This window comes from Dendrobates tinctorius, unplaced genomic scaffold, assembly GCF_039654945.1.
Source record: "Dendrobates tinctorius isolate UK_male_01 unplaced genomic scaffold, ASM3965494v1 ptg000020l, whole genome shotgun sequence".
NCBI classification, from domain to species: domain Eukaryota; kingdom Metazoa; phylum Chordata; class Amphibia; order Anura; family Dendrobatidae; genus Dendrobates; species Dendrobates tinctorius.
This window is the reverse complement of record NW_027361688.1, coordinates 9862634-9885343: the sequence shown is the minus strand read 5'-3', so window position 1 is coordinate 9885343 and position 22710 is coordinate 9862634. Positions and strand designations below refer to the sequence as shown.

Genomic DNA, 22710 nt, shown 5'->3' with positions numbered 1-22710 from the left:
CCATTATCAGCAGGCAGTTGCATATTAAGAAATAATCTTCTTAAGTTAACAGCCGTGGAGCGGTTAGGCATAAAGCCCGACTGGTCCTCGTGTATAATGGTATGCGCAACCCCGGTGAGCCGGGCGGCCAGGATCTTAGCGAGTATTTTGACATCCGTTGTCAACAACGAAATGGGCCTGTACGACTCCGCATCCATGGGATCTTTTCCCTCCTTCGGCAGAACCACTATCACTGCTTCCTCCATTGATCTCAGCAGTGCCCCCGTCACTAAAGCCTCATCAAACACAGATTTCAATTTCGGAGCCAGCAGTTCCACTAACTCCCTGTACACCTCCCCAGGTAGACCATCAGCTCCCGGTGATTTGTTATTGGGCATAGACAGTATTGCACATTCCACCTCCTTCACACTCACAGGTTCTTCCAACCTCAACCTATCTTCCTCAGACAATTTAGGTAGTGAAATGCCTTCCAAAAATTTCTCCACATCCCCCTCTGTGTCCCGTGCTCTCGAAGTGTACAGTGCCATGTAATATGCCTTGAAGACCTCCAGTATGTCCTTTGTGTCTGTCAGAGTCGCCCCTGTTTGATCTCTCAGTTTATACACCCTGGAAGACTCCCTTTGTGCCGCAGATATCACCGCCAACAAGTGACCCACTCTCTCTCCTTCTTCAAAGAATTGAGCTTGCTGAAATGCCCTTTTCCTCTCAGCTTGCATCATGTGCCGTTTATCAACTGCCTCCTGAGCCAATTTTAGTCTATTGTGAGCTTCACTCGTTGGCGCCAAAATCATGTCTGCCTCCGCTCTTGTCAGGTCATCCTTTATTTGTTGATCTGCCAATTTAGTTTTGGTCTTACACCTCGCAATCTCACTTATAAAAAGTCCCCTCATAAATGCCTTCATGGCATCCCATACCGTTGTGGCCTCAGTACTCCCTTCGTTCATTTGGAAGAAGTGCTCTAGCTCTTTGGTTATGCCACCCATGTCCACCACTTTAAGCCACGTCGGGTGTAGACGCCAACCTCCCCTCTGACCCCGAGCAGATCTCACCAGAAGCGTGACCACCATAGGACCATGATCCGAGAGAGTCCTCTGTAGGTATTCCACCTCCCCCACCATCCCGTCCATAGCGGTATCCCCCAAAGCCAGGTCTATCCTCGACAGTGTTCCATGTGTTGCCGAATGACATGAAAAAGTCCTCTTACCCTCATTTCGTACTCTCCACAGATCTACCAGCCCAAGTTCCCCTACATACTTGCCAAAGGCAGTCATCCTGTCCTGTCCAGCTTCCGTACTTGCCGGTCGTACTTTATCCCAAAAATCATTCATAGTGTTATTAACATCTCCCATAATCAACAATGGAGTCTCCCCCCATCCGTCAGTTCCAGTACTGCTTGTAGTTTCTTTTTAGAGTAAGGTGGAGGGATATATAAAGCCACTAAAATCATTTTGTGTCCGAACAATCTGCAAGCAATCCATACATACTGCCCTTCACTGTCTACATGCACTTCCAGCTCTTCATAATGTGTGTTTTTGTGCATTAGGACTGACACCCCCCTGGAGTACGAGGAATAAGTAGAATGATATGTCTTTAGCATCCAGGCTCTTGACAACCAGTGCATAGTGTCTCTAGTGAGATGTGTCTCCTGCAAGCACGCGATCATAGGTTCACAGGATTTGATATGATTCAGAACAGCCGCCCTCTTAACCTTATCAGATATACCACGTACATTCCAACTTAACATCCGAACAGTACGGTTACTCATTGTGCATTAGAAAGAATAATCCATCATCATCAAGTAACATCATTACATTGTGGTCCCAATCATACCCGGTCAAACAGCATGAAAACCCCCATCTCCCTACAAATCCACCCCACCCACCTCCCCCCATCCCTCTCCGCTTCCCCTCCCCCCACCCTTCCCCTTTTGCACTTGTCACTCTCTCCCCAACGTGAGAGTGGGAGCTCAAAGAACCTGAGCAACTTCTCAGTATTCCGCACTTCAACATGCGTCGTGTCCTCCTCCATCATTGGCAGCCTCTCCGCCATATTGTCAACAGTATGCATAGTCCCGAACCATTAGTCAAACAATTAACCATAATACGTAGATCCCAGTGGGGAGTTCTCCCCCTCCTCTGCGCTCCTATTTCGCAGAGTAGAGCAGCACCACAACCCTGTCCAGTGATCAGTCTAGCAGGGTCATGTGGTCATATTGCCATTATCTTCTCTCAATTTGCTCCGGTTGCGCTCCAACCACGAAGCAGCCTCAACCGGTGACGGGAAAAAAATGACCTTTCCAAAAGCTTCCACTCTTAATTTAGCAGGATAAATTGTAGAGTATTTCAAATGCAAAGAGCGGAGCTGTTTCTTCACTTCGCCATACTGCAGTCGCAACTTTTGCACCTCGGCTGAGTAATCCGGGTATATTTCGATTCGTTTGCCCTCCAGGTTAAGATCTGTCAACTTTGCTGCCTTTCGTAAGATAGTGTCCCTGTCTCTGCAATTCAGGATTCTGGCTAGCATCGTGTGTGGTCCATCTCCCGGCACTGGGGGCCTCAAGGGTACGCGATGGGCACCCTCCACCGCAAACACTCTCGACAAGTTATCAGCACCAAACTTGTCCAGCAGCCAGGTTTCAATAAAGGTTGTGGGGTCAGCACCCTCAGCTCTCTCAGGGATGCCCACAATGCGCAAATTGTTCCTACGTGACCGGTTCTCCAGGTCATCATTTTTATTGGCTACTACCGTGATCCTCTGAGTGTGCTGTTGTTGTGTCTTTTGCACTGAGGTTAAGTGATCTTCTGTTACACCAACTCTGTCCTCCACCTCAGTTAATCTGGCTGTAACTTTCTGCATAGATGTTTTTATGCCTCTCATTTCTTCTTTCAGGCAATTCACTTGCTTTGTTAGAGCAGTTAAGGCAGTCTTGCAGTATAAGACAGCTTGGAATACTTCCCGCAGGGTGGGCTCTGCTACATCTGCACTTTCAGCTAACTGCACAGTGTCACCATCCCCCTCTTCCTCCTGCTCCAGCTCTGCATTCAGCACAGGCATCTCCTCATCGTCTTCCTCCTCATCTCTGTGCTTCTCACTCTCTCCATTTCCTTCTTCATCTGTCTCTATGCCCTTCACATACCTGTTCAGCCGGGCTGAGACTTCCAGCCTCTGTGCAAAGGCTGTGTTTCTTCTTCCCGCCTCCTCCACTCTCTCAGCACCATCTTGGACTGAGGCACTGCTGCAGGCTCCGACATCTTTCTGCCTTTTGCGGCCCATGTCTGTCTCTCTGAATCTGGCAGAAGCTCGCCCCTGACTCCTGGGACCTTCAGACATCTGATCCTGTAAAGGAATTAGCTGGTTCGGGCTCTGTGCAGGATAATTGAGGCTAATGGTGGCAGAGAAGCACAGCCACCCGACTTCTCACATCAAGAGCTAGGCCCCGCCCCCCAGTAGCCTTCTTTACCAGGGGAAGAGTCTTGAGGAGATCATTTTGGCTCATCTTTCATCGTTTTTAAGAAATCTCAAGATGGAAGAGGCCAGGAGCCATTTGGTGAGCTGCATTTCTTGCTACATGTTCACAGATTTACCAGTGGAAAAGCCAAACTTCACATGCCACAAATGCAAGCTTGTGACCCTGTTGGAGGAAAAGTTGCAAAATCTCGAAGAGAGGTTAGCTACGTTGAAGATCATTAAGGAAGGTGAAGAGTTCTTGGACAGAGCAGAATTATCTCTTCATGTTACAGAAAGAGAAGAAATTCGAAGTGCACCTGAAGAAACAGAGGAATGGAGACATGTGACCCAGAGAAGCAGGAGGATCAGGAGGCAGTCAGCACCCATACTGCTCAGAAACCAGTACCAGGCTCTCACGCAGGAAAACGATGAAGAAATACATCAGGATAAGACTTTGCCAACAAACAGCAACCTTGTACGCCTTCAGAGTCCTCCTGGATGGAGAAAGAAAAATGTTGTGAAGAAGAAACGGAGAGTGGTGGTCATGGGGGATTCCCTGTTGAGAGGAACAGAGGCCGCTATCTGCAGACCGGATATAACTTCAAGAGAAATGTGCTGTCTTCCAGGTGCAAAAATTAAAGATGTGTCTGACAGGATATCAGGACTCTTCAGACCTACAGATGACCACCCATTCCTGCTACTACATGTGGGGACAAATGACACCGCAAGAAACGACCTGGAAACCATCTGCAGAGACTTTGAAGACTTAGGCAAGAAAGTGAAAGAACTGGGAGCGCAGGTGGTCTTCTCTTCCATCCTCCCAGTGGATGGCCATGGAACAAGGAGGTGGAATAAGATTCTGCAGGTGAACAACTGGCTACGTCGATGGTGCCGTCAGCAACGGTTTGGATTTATGGATCACGGAGTGAATTACCTTTACGATGGACTACTTGCTAGAGATGGGGTGCACCTTACGAAGACTGGAAAGCAGGTATTTGGAAGTCGCCTTGCTACACTTGTAAGGAGAGCTTTAAAACTAGAACAACATGGGAAGGGAAGCAAAAGACCAGAAAAAGCCATACACCTGACAAATGCTATTGAGAACTCTGCTATTAGAAGTGGAAAGGAAGAACAAAGACGAAAGAATCTAATTAATACAAATATTGGAGAAAGAGAAACCAATCACAAACTAAAATGTTTCTATACTAATGCACAAAGCATGGGCAACAAACAAGGAGAATTGGAACTACTAACACAGGAAAAGAAATATGATGTCATTGGAATCACTGAAACTTGGTGGGACAATACACATGACTGGAATACAAGACTAGAAGGATACAACTTATTTGCAAGAAACAGACTTGATAAACGAGGAGGGGGTGTCGCATTGTATGTTAGAAACGCGTATATCTGCACAGAGATTGAAGCTTCAGAGACTGGGAGTTCTGTGGAAACTGTTTGGGTAAGAATACAAGGACAGAACAATGGAAAGGACACCATTGTAGGCATTTACTACAGGCCGCCTGTGCAAGCTGTAGATATGGATGAACTCTTTATGCATCAAATGGCCAAGTTCTCCAAAAAATATGACATAGTTGTCATGGGAGATTTCAACTATCCAGACATTTGTTGGGAATCTCTCTCAGGCAAAACTAACAGGTCAAGGAAATTCTTATCCTCTCTTGCTGACAACTTTATCTTCCAAAAGGTAAAGGAGAAAACAAGGGGAACTGCTACCTTGGATCTAATCCTTATAAACAGGGAGGAAATGGTTGAGGAGGTAAAAGTGGCTGGGACCCTAGGAGGTAGCGACCATGCTATTTTAGAATTTTGGATAACTAGAGGCGGAAGACCTGTGAAGACTCAGACGTCAAGGTTAGATTTCAGAAAGGCAGATTTTAAGGGATTCAGAAAGAGAATTGGAGGGATCCAATGCCTGGATATCCTTAAAGACAAAAATGTCCAGGAAGGATGGGAAATCTTGAAAAATGAAATTCTCAAAGCACAGTTGTTAACAATTCCGAAAAGAGGGAAGAATATGAAGCATTTAAGGAAACCAGGATGGATGAACACAGAACTTAAGCACATGCTAAAAAGGAAGAAAAAAATGTTTATAAAATGGAAAGAGGGAGGCATATCTAAAGAAGAATATAATGCTGTCTGCAGAACCTGCAGGGCACAAATCAGATTAACTAAAGCTGAAAATGAATTGAGACTTGCAAGAGATGTCAAAAGCAATAATAAAGGATTTTGGGGATATGTCAAAAGTAAAAGAAAAGTCAAAGATGCTATAGGATTTTTACAGGATGAAAATGATGAAATGGTAAGACAGGATGTTGAGAAGGCTGAACTTTTAAATTCCTATTTTGCATCTGTTTTCTCTCAGAAAGGAAATGTAACATCAACTGTTATTCACTGTCCTATTAAGGGAATAGAAGAATCCAGGATATCTATAAACAGAAAGATAGTGAGGAAACACTTCGCTAACCTAAATGAATTCAAGTCTCCAGGTCCAGATGAATTACACCCCAGAGTACTGAAGGAGATAGCAGAAGAAATTTTTGAACCCCTCTCCATAATCTTTGAAAATTCTTGGAGAACAGGAGAAGTGCCAGAAGACTGGAGAAGAGCAAATGTTGTTCCTATCTTCAAAAAGGGGAAGAAGGTGGACCCAGGCAACTATAGGCCGGTGAGTCTGACTTCTATACCAGGAAAGATCTTTGAACAAATTATTAAACAACATGTATGTCAATACTTGGATAAGAATGAAGTGATTAAACAGAGTCAGCATGGGTTTGTAACTAATAAGTCATGTCAGACTAATTTAATTTCCTTCTATGACGGTATTACTGATTGGGTGGATCAAGGAAATGCTGTAGATATAGTATATCTTGACTTCAGCAAAGCATTTGACAAAGTCTCTCATACAATCCTTATTGAAAAAATGACTAAGTATGGAATGGACAAGGCAACTGTTAGGTGGATTCATAACTGGCTTAGTGATCGGACCCAAAGAGTGGTCGTAAATGGCTGCACATCCAGTTGGAAGAATGTCTCAAGTGGGGTACCACAGGGCTCTGTCCTGGGCCCTGTATTGTTCAACATCTTTATCAACGATTTAGATGAAGGAATTGAGGGTAAACTGATTAAATTTGCTGATGACACAAAGCTAGGAGGGATAGCTAATACTAGAGAAGAGAGAGAGGATTCAAAAAGATTTAAATAAACTGGAGAAGTGGGCAGCAACTAACAGAATGGTTTTTAACAGGGAGAAATGCAAAGTACTACATCTGGGCAATAAAAATGAAAAAAGCATATATAGAATGGGAGGAATAGGGCTAAGTGACAGCACATGTGAAAAAGACTTGGGTATACTAATAGATCACAGACTGAATATGAGTCAACAGTGTGATGCAGCAGCAAAAAAGGCAAATGCAATTCTAGGATGTATTAACAGAAGCATACAGTCTAGATCACGTGAAGTAATTATTTCCCTCTACTCCTCTTTGGTCAGACCTCATCTGGAATATTGTGTCCAATTTTGGGCACCACATTTTAAAAAAGACATCAACAAACTGGAGCAAGTTCAGAAAAGAGCGACCAGAATGGTGACCGGTCTGCAAACCCTGTCTTATGAGGAAAGGTTGCAGGATTTGGGAATGTTTAGTTTGCAAAAGAGAAGACTGAGAGGAGACTTAATAGCTGTCTACAAATATCTAAAGGGCTGTCACATTGTAGAAGGATCAACTTTATTCTCATTTGCACAAGGAAAGACTAGAAGCAATGGGATGAAGCTGAATGGGAGGAGACACAGATTAGATATTAGAAAAAACTTTTTGACAGTTAGAGTGATCAATGAGTGGAACAGGCTGCCACGAGAAGTGGTGAGTTCTCCTTCAATGGGAGTCTTCAAACAGAGGCTGGACAGACATCTAACAGGGATGATTTAGCGAATCCTGCTTTGAGCAGGGGGTTGGACCAGATGGCCCAGGAGGTCCCTTCCAACTCTACGATTCTATGATTCTATGATTCTATGATTCTATGATTTTAAAGCCGTATCCGAACCTTAGTGCTAAAAACTTGGCAATACAGGCCCCTAACAGCCGCTGGTGGAATCATGATCCACCTGCAGCTGTTAACATGTTAAATGCCCCTGTCAGTTTCTGACAGCGGCATTTAACATGTCAGTGCTGGAAGCGTGTCACAAACCTTGCCCATCGGCACTCGTGTCACATGACAGCGGGTCGCCGATTGGCTGGCATGACAACCCAGGGTCTGCAGGAGGTCCCTGTGGTTGTCATTGCCAGATAGCTATGAGTGCTGCCCTGTGGCCGGCGCTCATAGCAGATGAGCATCTTAGCTGAAGCCCCGATATGTGCAGCACAAGTGATCAGAAAATCGCAGCTTCTAGTCTCCCATGGAGACTATTGAAGCAAATGTAAAGTAAAAAAAAAAAAGTTTTAAAAAATTTAAATCACTCCCCATTCGCACCCAAGATAAAACAATTAAACATTGAATTGAAATGCAATAAGAGGTGATCAAAACATTGTAGCTACATCAAACTGATATCAATAAAATGTCATCTCGGCGGACAAAAAATAAGCCCTCACCCAGCCCCTATACATGTTTGGTATCTACAAACTCATAACAACCTGGAGAATAATATTCGCAGGTCAGTTTTAGTATTTAGTGAACATGGCGAAAAGAAAAAAAAAAACAATTGTGGAATTGCACTTTTTTTGCAATTTCACGGCGCTTTGAATTTTTTTTTCTCATTTTTCAGTACACTATATGGTAAAACCAATTATTTCATTCAATAGGACAACTCGTCCAGCAAAACAACAAGCCCTCACATGGCCATATTGACGTCCTCTCCTCTTCAGTACTACTAGGTGTAGAGGGAATCTGCCTGTCAGGCACTGTTGGTGGTGCTCCGATGGACCTGGAGAAGATGCCTACAGAATTCCAGGTGGAATATTTCTGTTGTGCTGGAATCCCACCTTGACCAGTTTGGTATGTGTGAGGGCCCCAGACTTCGCTGGTATACATGAGGATTAGGACGATGATGGCATAGAAGATTTTTAGTCAGACCCTCACTGGCGGCTTCAGATGGTAGAGTTTCCTTCAGAAGATATAGAAGGCTCTGCAGACCTTGTCCTTTAGGGTCTCAATGGCTTGTTTGAAGTTCTCTGTCTGGTGAATTTCTAAGCCCGGAAGGTGCATTTGTCCGTTCCTGTAAGAGCGCAGTTGTTTAGCCCAAATATAGGGTGTTGGTCCGATCTCTTTCTCCTCTGGACACTATGATGTTGGTTTTCTTTAGGTTGATGGGTAGTGCCCATGTGGAGCTGAATTTCTGTAAGATTTTCAGGTTGTCTTGGAGGCCTTTCTCAGTTGGTGACAGTAGCAGTAGGTCATCTACCTACTACAGGAATTTCACCTGGGCGTCATGGAGTATGAGACCTGGTGCTGTCTATCTATCCATCTATTCATCTTCCCTCAGTTGTCTGTGTACTGAAAGCATCATGTCATAAAAGTGTGTCAGGTGAAAGGCCGGGGAGCCAGGGCTCAACCTCTGTGGCCGCATGTACACATCCGTACAGCTGCCAACACCAGTGTTCTGTCAATCTGAAGCTTAACTCTGGATTTGACAGTCACAAAGAGTGGGTTATATCCTGTCTGACCTGCGGGTGACTCTCTGCCCTCAGTCTGCCCGGCCCTTACACCATGCCCTCACACCATGTATGACCAGTCACCGGTATCAAAAGCATCATCTATGGAGGATCGAGAAGATCTGCAATATCCTAGCCTACTTTGGGTATCGATTCCTCACTATTTTCAAGATCTCTGTTTGCTGTCAGTGAATGGACCCTGATTCATAGTAGCGAACTTCCATTATGAGAAGGAAGTTTGTGCTCCTGTTCACTTTAAAAGGATTCTCCAGGACTTTGGTAATGACAAGAGGCTAGACCCTCAATATCAGATAGGTGGAGGTCAACACTCCAGGATCAACTAATTAAAAGGAATTCAGCACTCTAATTAGCAGTAGGACCGAATTGCAGCACTGGGTACAGTCACTATCAAAAGTATGGCACTGTAACTGGTGAAAATACAATGGACATGGAGTTACGTGGAGTGATCAGCCCCTTCAATCAGGTGATCAGCAGGAACGGCAAGAGTTGGACTCCCAAAAATATTACACTGCTGGCCCATCCTAAGGATATACCCTAAATGCTGTAGTTCTGGAAAATCCCTTTTAATTTGTAAGAAAGTCCTTACTGAGAGCTGGAAGAGCCGGGAAAAATATGTAGAAAATCCTCTTATCGAGCTGAGACTGAAGATTATTCAGAGATTCCGCAGCAGAACAGTTTCATAGAAAGTCAGTGAGACAAAGCAAGCAGGCACGAACAGGGGTCCAGACAGGCAAAGTAACGCTGGGATGTCTGGCGATGGTCTGGCCCCGAACTATATCATAGGGACCTTTAACCTGTTTGTTGTCCACTATACCTACATTAGTGACTAACTCTCTGGCACTTGGTGGATGAACCTCTAGGAAGCATTCATGGTTTGTGCACTATGAAACAGAAGCCAGGCATCAGTGACTTGTACAATGGGGGGAATCTATGGAAATTTGTCTAGGAGGCATCTGTAGCTGGCCCTCTGGGATGGTGATCTGACTGGCATTCTGCATGGCATTAGTGACTAGCACTCGGGCACTTGGTGGATGAACCTCTAGGAAGCATTCATGGTTTGTGCACTATGAAACAGAAGCCAGGCATCAGTGACTTGTACAATGGGGGGAATCTATGGAAATTTGTCTAGGAGGCATCTGTAGCTGGCCCACTGGGATGGTGATCTGACTGGCATTCAGCATGGCATTAGTGACTAGCACTCGGGCACTTGGTGGATGAACCTCTAGGAAGTATTCATGGTTTGTGCACTATGAAACAGAAGCCAGGCATCAGTTACTTGTACAATGGGGGGAATCTATGGAAATTTGTCTAGGAGGCATCTGTAGCTGGCCCTCTGGGATGGTGATCTGACTGGCATTCTGCATGGCATTAGTGACTATCACTCGGACACTTGGTGGATGAACCTCTAGGAAGCATTCATGGATGGTGTACTAAGAGGCAATGGGGAATTAGCTGGCGCTCTGGGATGGATCTCTGGATGGCATTCTGTCAGACATTAGTGACCAGCACTCTGGTACTTGGTGGTTGACACTCTACAAGGCATTCATTGATGGTATACTAGAAGGCAACTGGGAGTAATCAGTAGCTGGCCCTCAGGAATGGAGCCCTGACTGGCATTCTAGGGGGCATCTGCCGTTGACACTCTCAATAGTGCCGGAATTCTTATGGCACACACACCATGAAAGGAACCTATTAAAGGATCCTTGTTGAGTTTACAGCTAAATTTTGATCATTTGAGGCTATAAGAAATTCTGGAGCATCAGACTCCAGATTATCAGATTCCAGATTAATAGGCTTTTCCTGTGGTCTGACTGCTGCAGTCACATTGTAGCTTCTCCTGTACTCAGTCCTGCCTGCAGGCAGTTTGGACTCCTCTTATTGATTTATCATCGCATTAGAACAAAATGACATTTCACGTGTCAGGTCGTGGTCTGGTGCCAGCGCTCGGGGTGTTCTGACTTTATCTGCATACTGATAAACCTGCAGCCAGGGGAGAAGAGGCAGGGATGGGGATTGGTAATACAAGGAGTGCGCTGAGATGGCCCTAATCTATCAGAAATGTACAAAAATACTTATCCACCGAACTGTCGATCTTCAGCTGCGCAACTCTCTCCTGGCAAAAAAGAAGACAGGAGGCAGTTTTCACGCTGGCCACTAGGCCTGGCATTAGATTCCTACTTTCTGTTCTTGACACATTTGTCTGTATAGAAGTATAGACCTGTCATGCTCTAATCTGGACTAAGGTCATTTTGGTGGGAGAAAGAAGAGGTGAGCTGTGACATCACCTATTGTGAATGGTGTATCCTGTATTATCTACTGTATATAGGAGGTGTTATCAGTCATTGTACAGGAGGAGGAGGTGAGCTGTGATATCACCTATTGTGAATGGTGGATCCTGTGTTATCTACTGTATATAGAGGTGTTATCAGCCATTGGACAGGAGGAGGAGGTGAGCTGTGACATCACCTATTGTGAATGGTGGATGCTGTGTTATCTATTGTATATAGAGGCGTTATCCGTCATTGTACAGGAGGGGAGGAGGTGAGCTGTGACATCACCTATTGTGAATGGTGGATCCTGTATTATCTACTGTATATAAGAGGTGTTATCAGTCATTGTACAGGAGGAAGAGGTGAGCTGTGACATCACCTATTGTGAATGGTGTTTCCTGTGTTATCTGTTGTGATTGGGTCACCGAGGAGGAGAGCAAGACCAAGCTAAGCCACAGAAAACCAGAGAGGTTGGTAACTAAGCGGATTGCAGACCCCTGATCCTATCCCCACAACTAGCAGTAGCCGTGGAGCGTACCTACGATGATCCTAGACGCCTCGACACAGCCGGAGAACTACATAAGCCTGAAGCAAGAAAGGGGAAATCTAAACTGCCCCAGAGCAGACCCCAAAGGAATAGACAGCCCCCAAACGTATATTGTCGGTGAGTCAAGATGAAAACACAAACGCAGGCAGGAAAATAGACTGAGCAAATGATGGGGCCCACACTGACTAGACAGGACAGGAAAGGAAAGACACTGTCTGCAATCACGCAAAAAACCCTGCAAAAAATGTCCAACACGTCTGATAGAAAAATACTGAAGTCGCACGACTTCACCCACTATATCATCACTCTGGTATATTCTGAAAGCAGAGCAAAAAAGAGGCCAATCTAATAAGGGACAAAAACAAACTGGCACAAGCAGTAACATATGGATAGAGATTCAGCACAGCCCCAGCCGGAGCTGGCTGACCCACACAAAACTGAAATAGACAAAACCAGCTCAAATGTGAAGAATAGCAAAGGAACACTTAGCTGAGCATGCAGGGACTGAGCTCGAAACTAAGACCTCAGGAGGCAGGAAAAAATCACCAGCAGGGATAGAGGGAGTCAGCTGTCTTAAATCCAGTCAGAAACTCCAGATCTCCAATCGTCCTCCTCATTATCAGGTGGCAAGCCTCTGTTAATCAGATCAGCTCCATTACTTCCAGTAACCACCAGAGGGAGCCTGGAAAGAGAACTCACGACCCCTCCGTCAATACAACCAGCTCCACTACCTTCACTAGTAACCAGAGGTAGGCCAGAAAGTGAATTCACAACAGTTATCTACTGTATATAGAGGTGTTATCAGTCATTGTACAGGAGGAGGAGGTGAGCTGTGACATCATCTATTGTGAATGGTGGATCCTGTGTTATCTACTGTATATAGAGGTGTTATCAGCCATTGTACAGCCATCAGTCATTGTACAGGGGGAGGAGGTGAGCTGTGACATCATCTATTGTGAATGGTGGATCCTGTGTTATCTATTGTATATAGAGGCATTATCCGTCATTGTACAGGAGGAGGAGGTGAGCTGTGACATCACCTATTGTGAATGGTGGATCCTGTGTTATCTATTGTATATAGAGGTGATAGGGGATTTAAGGACCAATGGGGGTCTTCCTCTTCCTTTTCTAAGGGGTTCTCATTTCAGCTATACTTTGAAGAGATTCAAAGTTTTACTGTGACCCGAATAAGCTGTACTGATCAAAGGTGGCTGTGCTGGCAATTAGCAGATGACGCAAATAACGGCTGACGAGCTGTACCGCGATAAGAGTAACTATGTAAAGTCCACTTGATTAATGACTGTTTGCTTTCGCTTCCAGTAGAATATATCGATGATAAATTGTGTCTGGATGGAAAATAGTATGCATGGAATAAGGATGTATACGCCCCTCTTGAAGGATATATAACTGAGCTGTTTAATAAATGGATTATTAGTGCACATACAACCCGTCTCTGTGTGAATCCATCTGCTCGAGCGACCAAAACATTTGACAACCATCAAAAAACTTTATAATCTGCTTGAGACCACCCTAACAGAGGTGTTATCAGTCATTGAACAGGAGGGGGAGGAGGTGAGCTATGACATCACTTATTGTGAATGGTGGATCCTGTGTTATCTACTGTACATAGAGGTGTTATCAGTTATTGTACAGGAGGAGGAGGTGAGCTGTGACATCACTTATTGTGTATTATGGATCTTGGGTGATCTACTGTATATAGAGGTGTTATTAGTAATTTTACTGGAGAGGGAGGAGGTGAACTGTAACATCACCTATTGTGAATGGTGGATCCTGTGTTATCTATTGTATATAGAGGTGTTATCAGTCATTGTACAGGAGGAGGAGGTGAGCTGTGACATCACCTATTGTCAATGGTGGATCCTGTGTTATCTACTGTATATAGAGGTGTCATTAGTGATTGTACAGAAGAGGGAGGAAGTGAGTTGCGATGTTATCTACTGTAAATGGTGGCTCCTGTGTTATCTTCTGTATATAGGAGGTGTTATCAGTCATTGTACAGGAGGAGGAGGTGAGCTGTGACATCACCTATTGTGAATGGTGGATCCTGTGTTATCTGCTATATATATAGGTGTATATAGGTGTTATCAATCATTGTACAGGAGGAGGTGAGCTGTGACATCACCTATTGTGAATGGTAGATCCTGTGTTATCTACTGTATATAGAGGTGTTATCAGTAATTGCACAGGAGGAGGAGGTGAGCTGTGACATCACCTATTGTGAATGGTGGATCCTGTGTTATCTACTGTATATAGAGGTGTTATCAGTAATTGCACAGGAGGAGGTGAGCTGTGACATTACCTATTGTGAATGGTGGATCCTGTATATATAGAGGTGTCATTGTAAACCTGTCTGCAATGAGCATGAGAGCGCTGACAAGTCTTCTGTATTGAACAAGTAGTGTGAGTATAGTGTACCAGTAGCTAGTGTGAATATTGCAAGATTTCTGATTTTTTTCTATATTTCTATATAAATAATAAGAAAATAAAAAAACAAGAGCACAATGTTTTTAAACAATACATTTAAAAAAAAAAAAAATGATGTAAAAACAGGTCATTTTTTGATGATACATTTCCTTCAAGAGAAGTTTGCTGGAACAATTCTGACCCTTTAACTCCTTAAAAGTGTGTTCCCAGAAACAAAACTTGTCACCTATCTACATTGAAACCAAACAATAAGGACTTGGGTCATAGAGTTAAGTCCCTCATCAGGGTATTATCAAGGTTTTTCCTTCCCCAAAACTTCCTAAATTAATATCCTGGATTTTGAATTAATTGCCAGCCACCATTTATTGCCTCAAAGATCCCTGGCGATCAGGTGTGATCGTCTGGTGAAGTTCCTGCTAGCCGAGCATTTTCACTACAGCGGCCACTACAGGAGAAACATGGTATTACATGCCAGCCATTTAAATGAATATCAGATCTGGGCTAACAAAAAAAGAGCACCAGAGATAATCATTGTAATTAAGGACACCTCATTTGGTCGAGTAATAGGTATTGAATTTTACACAATGTCGGGCAGAACTAAGGTCAGAAGTATTTATAACAGAGAGGACAAAGGGTGGAAAACACAATCATCTAGAAGAGCAAATCTACTATATAGATGGATACCCCGGTCATTATAAGTAACCCGTGATAAGAGCACATGGCCTCACATCTTAAGGGTCATAATTCTCTTATCTATTACTGTTCAGTGCAGTGCCGACTCCACTTAGGGTCATTTTGCCATTTTATCAGTTCTTTTCTTGTTTGCGCTCCGTTAATATATAACTGCATCTTAGGTTTTTACCATTTATTTCCTAATCGAATAAGTTTAGCCCTATTAATATTAATACTGCAGTACCGCACCCAGCCTATGAGTGGTGCTGTTTTTATTTTTTTCAATCAAAGGCAACCCAAACTATTATGAGGTGCTCTAAAAATAAAAATATCCAACAAATGTCAGTGCGTAATAATTCATCAGGCACATCGGGTGGGAAAAAAATATCAAAGACACAAGGATTCCTTTTAAGAGAGTCTCTTTTAACGGGGTTGCCGAGGTCGGAGATGAAAGTGTGCAGTCAGTCTATGTGACTGCCGACTTTGAATCCTCACAGTGTGCGCACCACACGTTGTTAGGATTCTCAAGCGCCTGGCAAATTCTCCGGATTTTCCAGTGCCGGCCTCATCACGACTAGACGTGCTCGGGTTTGCTAAATACAAATGAATTGAGAAAGGCTGCGCACGTCTAGTCTGCACATAACATCAAGTACGCTGTTGAATCAGCACAATGTGCACACCACATGTTGTCAGGATTCTCGAGCATCTGCAAATTCTCACGATTCTTCAGTGCCGGCCACATTCTAACTAGACGTGCTCGGCCTCACACAGTACAAGTGAAATGAAGTAAGGCTGTGCACGTCTAGTCTGCACGTAACATCATATATGCTGTTGATTCTGAACAGTGTGCGCACCACGCGTTGACAGAATTCTCAGGGGCTGGCAAATTCTCACGATTCGTCAGTGCCGGCCACGTTCCAACTAGGCGTGCTCGGCCTCACACAATAAAAGTGAAATGAGCAAGGCTGCACACGTCTAGTCTGCACATAACATCAAGTACGCTGTTGAATCAGCACAATGTGCACACCACTTGTTGTCAGGATTCTCGAGGATCTGCAAATTCTCAGTATTCTCCAGTGCCGGCCACATTCTGACTAGACGTGCTCGGCCTCACACAGTACAAGTGAAATGAAGTAAGGCCGCGCACGTCTAGTCTGCACGTAACATCATATATGCTGTTGATTCTGAACAGTGTGCGCACCACATGTTGACAGAATTCTTAGGGGCTGGCAAATTCTCACGATTCTTCAGTGCCGGCCACATTCCGACTAGGCGGCGTGCTCGGCCTCACACAATAAAAGTGAAATGAGCAAGGCTGTGCACGTCTAGTCTGCACATAACATCCTGTATGCTGCTGAATCCTCACTGTGTGAACACCACACGTCGTCAGGATTCTCTGTGGCTGGCAAATTTTCAGAATTCTCCAGTGCTGGCCACACTCTGACTAGACGTGCTCTGCCTCTCTCAATACAAGTGAACGCATAGCTTTTTTGCATTTTGAAATTCCATTTTCAAGGGGTGTAGACAGTCCTAACTTCATCTCCAAGCTACAGCTCCCAGATTGCAATTTACTTGCAGCCTTCTGTGGTATTGTTCCCACCCCTTACACCCTCCATATAATTTGCTTCCCACTCAGTCTTTACCCCCTCATTAGTCTCAAGCATAGCTTTGCACAGTGCAGGCGGGATTCGTGCCAGCTGTGAAAAGGATCAGTTTCGCCTGTCAGTGTATGTCACCTCAGGGGAGACAGATGAGCAAAGAACATAAAATTTGAGGGTAGGGCAAGATGGGTTGAAACTTTGCCCACCAAGATGGCCAATTGCATAAATATTCAATAATATTTCACAATCGTGGAACTATTGGCCAGCCGTAAGTGGGCAAAACAAGGTCTCGCTCCGCCTGCACCGTCTAGTCCCTCCCTAATGGCGGGCCTTCACTTTTGGATTTCTACAGAACACTAACAAGGGCATTCACAATGGTGGGCTACCTCCTTTAAGTCCTGGACCAGGACGTTGAGACGTTCGTTCTCTCCTCGCACGTTGGTGATCACGGCCTTGCTCTGCCTCACGTCGTTCTGCATTTCCAGTATTCGACCCAGATAATACTCTTCCTTGGTGGCAGACTCCTGTAGTAAAGTCTCCTCCCGGGTCTCGCCATCTTCTGCAACTTTGCGGTGGACGGTGAAGGACTGTCCAAAGGCCTAGAAAAGAAAAACATAAAAGAAAGTGTGAAAATGACCTCAGTGTAAAACCATAGTCATACAAGGTCTCACATGTGGGCCTAGCTCTCCCCTGATGGCACAAATAGGGGTTTAAATACACATTGGCCAGACTACGCATACGCATTGGCCAGACTATGAATACGCATTGGCCAGACTATGAATACGCATTGGCCAGACTACGCATACGCATAGGACAGATTATGAATACACAAAGGACAGACTACGCATACGCATTGGCCAGACTACGCATACACATTGGCCAGACTACGCATACGCATTGGCCAGACTACGCATACGCATTGGCCAGACTACGCATACGCATTGGCCAGACTACGCATACACATTGGCCAGACTACGCATACGCATTGGCCAGACTATGAATACGCATTGGCCAGACTACGCCTACACATTGGCCAGACTACGCATACACATTGGCCAGACTACGCATACACATTGGCCAGACTATGAATACGCATTGGCCAGACTACACATACGCATTGGCCAGACTACGCATACACATTGGCCAGACTACGCATACACATTGGCCAGACTATGAATACGCATTGGCCAGACTACACATACGCATTGGCCAGACTATGAATACGCATTGGCCAGACTACGCATACACATTGGCCAGACTACACATACGCATTGGCCAGACTACGCATACACATTGGCCAGACTACACATACGCATAGGACAGACTACGCATACACATTGGCCAGACTACGCATACGCATTGGCCAGACTATGAATACGCATTGGCCAGACTACTCATACGCATTGGCCAGACTACGCATATGCATTGGCCAGACTACGCATACACATTGGCCAGACTACGCATACGCATTGGCCAGACTACACATACACATTGGCCAGACTACACATACGCATAGGACAGACTATGAATACGCATTGGCCAGACTACTCATACGCATTGGCCAGACTACGCATATGCATTGGCCAGACTACGCATACACATTGGCCAGACTACGCATACGCATTGGCCAGACTACGCATACACATTGGCCAGACTACGCATACGCATTGGCCAGACTACTCATACGCATTGGCCAGACTACGCATATGCATTGGCCAGACTACGCATACACATTGGCCAGACTACACATACGCATAGGACAGACTACGCATACACATTGGCCAGACTACACATACGCATTGGCCAGACTACGCATACACATTGGCCAGACTACACATACGCATAGGACAGACTACGCATACACATTGGCCAGACTACGCATACGCATTGGCCAGACTATGAATACGCATTGGCCAGACTACTCATACGCATTGGCCAGACTACGCATATGCATTGGCCAGACTACGCATACACATTGGCCAGACTACGCATACGCATTGGCCAGACTATGAATACGCATTGGCCAGACTACGCCTACACATTGGCCAGACTACGCATACACATTGGCCAGACTACGCATACACATTGGCCAGACTATGAATACGCATTGGCCAGACTACACATACGCATTGGCCAGACTACGCATACACATTGGCCAGACTACGCATACACATTGGCCAGACTATGAATACGCATTGGCCAGACTACACATACGCATTGGCCAGACTATGAATACGCATTGGCCAGACTACGCATACACATTGGCCAGACTACACATACGCATTGGCCAGACTACGCATACACATTGGCCAGACTACACATACGCATAGGACAGACTACGCATACACATTGGCCAGACTACGCATACGCATTGGCCAGACTATGAATACGCATTGGCCAGACTACTCATACGCATTGGCCAGACTACGCATATGCATTGGCCAGACTACGCATATACATTGGCCAGACTACGAATACGCATTGGCCAGACTATGAATACGCATTGGCCAGACTACGCATACGCATTGGCCAGACTACGCATATGCATTGGCCAGACTATGAATACGCATTGGCCAGACTACGCATACACATTGGCCAGACTACGCATATGCATTGGCCAGACTATGAATACGCATTGGCCAGACTACGCATACGCATTGGCCAGACTACGCATATGCATTGGCCAGACTACGCATACACATTGGCCAGACTACGCATACACATTGGCCAGACTATGAATACGCATTGGCCAGACTACGCATACGCATTGGCCAGACTAGGCATACACATTGGCCAGACTACACATACGCATTGGCCAGACTATGAATACGCATTGGCCAGACTACGCATACACATTGGCCAGACTACGCATACACATTGGCCAGACTACACATACGCATTGGCCAGACTACGCATACACATTGGCCAGACTACGCATACGCATTGGCCAGACTATGAATACGCATTGGCCAGACTACGCATACGCATTGGCCAGACTACGCATACACATTGGCCAGACTACGCATACACATTGGCCAGACTATGAATACGCATTGGCCAGACTACGCATACGCATTGGCCAGGCTACACATACACATAGGACAGACTACACATACACATAGGACAGACTATGAATACGCATAGGACAGACTACGCATACGCATTGGCCAGACTACGCATACGCATTGGCCAGACTATGAATACGCATTGGCCAGACTACGCATACGTATTGGCCAGGCTACACATACACATAGGACAGACTATGAATACACATAGGACAGGCTACGCATACACATAGGACAGACTGTGAATACGCATTGGCCAGACTACGCATACGCATTGGCCAGACTACGCATACGCATTGGCCAGACTACGCATACACATAGGACAGACTACGCATACGCATTGGCCAGACTACACATATGCATAGGACAGACTACGCATACGCATAGGACAGACTATGAATATGCATAGGACAGACTACGCATACGCATAGGACAGACTATGAATACGCATAGGACAGACTATGAATATGCATAGGACAGACTACGCATACACATAGGACAGACTATGAATACGCATTGGCCAGGCTACGCATACGCATAGGACAGACTATGAATACGCATTGGCCAGGCTACGCATACGCATAGGACAGACTATGAATACGCATTGGCCAGGCTACGCATACGCATAGGACAGACTATGAATACGCATTGGCCAGGCTACGCATACGCATAGGACAGACTACACATACGCATTGGCCAGACTACGCATACGCATTGGCCAGACTACGCATACGCATAGGACAGACTATGAATACGCATTGGCCAGGCTACGCATACGCATAGGACAGACTATGAATACGCATTGGCCAGGCTACGCATACGCATAGGACAGACTACACATACGCATTGGCCAGACTACGCATACGCATTGGCCAGACTACGCATACGCATAGGACAGACTATGAATACGCATTGGCCAGGCTACGCATACGCATAGGACAGACTATGAATACGCATTGGCCAGACTACGCATACGCATTGCCCAGACTACGCATACGCATTGGCCAGACTACGCATACGCATTGGCCAGACTACGCATACGCATAGGACAGACTATGAATACGCATTGGCCAGACTACGCATACGCATTGGCCAGACTACGCATACGCATAGGACAGACTATGAATACGCATAGGACAGACTACGCATTCGCATTGGCCAGACTATGAATACGCATAGGACAGACTATGAATACGCATTGGCCAGACTACACATACGCATAGGACAGACTATGAATACGCATTGGCCAGACTACGCATACGCATTGGCCAGACTACGCATACACATAGGACAGACTATGAATATGCACTGGCCAGACTATGAATACGCATTGGCCAGACTACACATACACATTGGCCAGACTACGCATACGCATAGGACAGACTATGAATACGCATTGGCCAGACTATGAATACGCATTGGCCAGACTACACATACGCATTGGCCAGACTATGAATACGCATTGGCCAGACTACGCATACGCATAGGACAGACTATGAATACGCATTGGCCAGACTATGAATACGCATTGGCCAGACTACACATACGCATTGGCCAGACTATGAATACGCATTGGACAGACTACGCATACGCATAGGACAGACTATGAATACGCATTGGCCAGACTACGCATACGCATTGGCCAGACTACGCATACGCATAGGACAGACTATGAATACGCATAGGACAGACTACGCATATGCATTGGCCAGACTACGCATACGCATAGGACAGACTATGAATACGCATTGGCCAGACTACGCATACGCATTGGCCAGACTACGCATACACATAGGACAGACTATGAATATGCATTGGCCAGACTATGAATACGCATTGGCCAGACTACACATACACATTGGCCAGACTACGCATACGCATAGGACAGACTATGAATACGCATTGGCCAGACTATGAATACGCATTGGCCAGACTACACATACGCATTGGCCAGACTACGCATACGCATAGGACAGACTACGCATACGCATAGGACAGACTATGAATACGCATTGGCCAGACTACGCATACGCATTGGCCAGACTACGCATACACATAGGACAGACTATGAATACGCATTGGCCAGACTATGAATACGCATTGGCCAGACTACACATACGCATTGGCCAGACTACGCATACGCATAGGACAGACTACGCATACGCATAGGACAGACTATGAATACGCATTGGCCAGACTACGCATACGCATTGGCCAGACTACGCATACACATAGGACAGACTATGAATACGCATTGGCCAGACTATGAATACGCATTGGCCAGACTACGCATACGCATTGGCCAGACTACGTATACGCATAGGACAGACTATGAATACGCATTGGCCAGACTACACATACGCATTGGCCAGACTACGCATACGCATAGGACAGACTACGCATATGCATTGGCCAGACTACGCATACGCATAGGACAGACTATGAATACGCATAGGACAGACTATGAATACGCATTGGCCAGACTACGCATACGCATTGGCCAGACTAAGCATACGCATTGGACAGACTACGCATACGCATTGGACAGACTACGCATACGCATTGGCCAGACTACGCATACGCATTGGCCAGACTACGCATACGCATAGGACAGACTATGAATACGCATTGGCCAGACTACGCATACGCATTGGCCAGACTACGCATACGCATTGGCCAGACTACGCATACGCATTGGCCAGACTACGCATACGCATAGGACAGACTATGAATACGCATAGGACAGACTATGAATACGCATAGGACAGACTATGAATACGCATTGGCCAGACTACGCATACACATTGGCCAGACTACACATACGCATAGGACAGACTATGAATATACATAGGACAGACTACACATACGCATAGGACAGACTATGAATACGCATTGGCCAGACTACACATACACATTGGCCAGACTACGCATACACATTGGCCAGACTACGCATACACATTGGCCAGACTACGC

General features: G+C 45.5%; 1 protein-coding gene across 6 annotated transcripts in view; it reads right to left on the bottom strand.

The window, feature by feature from the left end:
* Window positions 1–22710, bottom strand: part of BICD1 (BICD cargo adaptor 1) — a 226894-nt gene that overhangs the window by 120578 nt on the left and 83606 nt on the right. For all 6 annotated transcript variants that reach the window (XM_073567643.1, XM_073567639.1, XM_073567640.1 and 3 more), the window contains exon 2: window positions 17059–17271. In XM_073567643.1, coding sequence (XP_073423744.1) covers window positions 17059–17271 — 213 coding nt within the window. The remainder of the gene's footprint in view (window positions 1–17058; window positions 17272–22710) is intronic.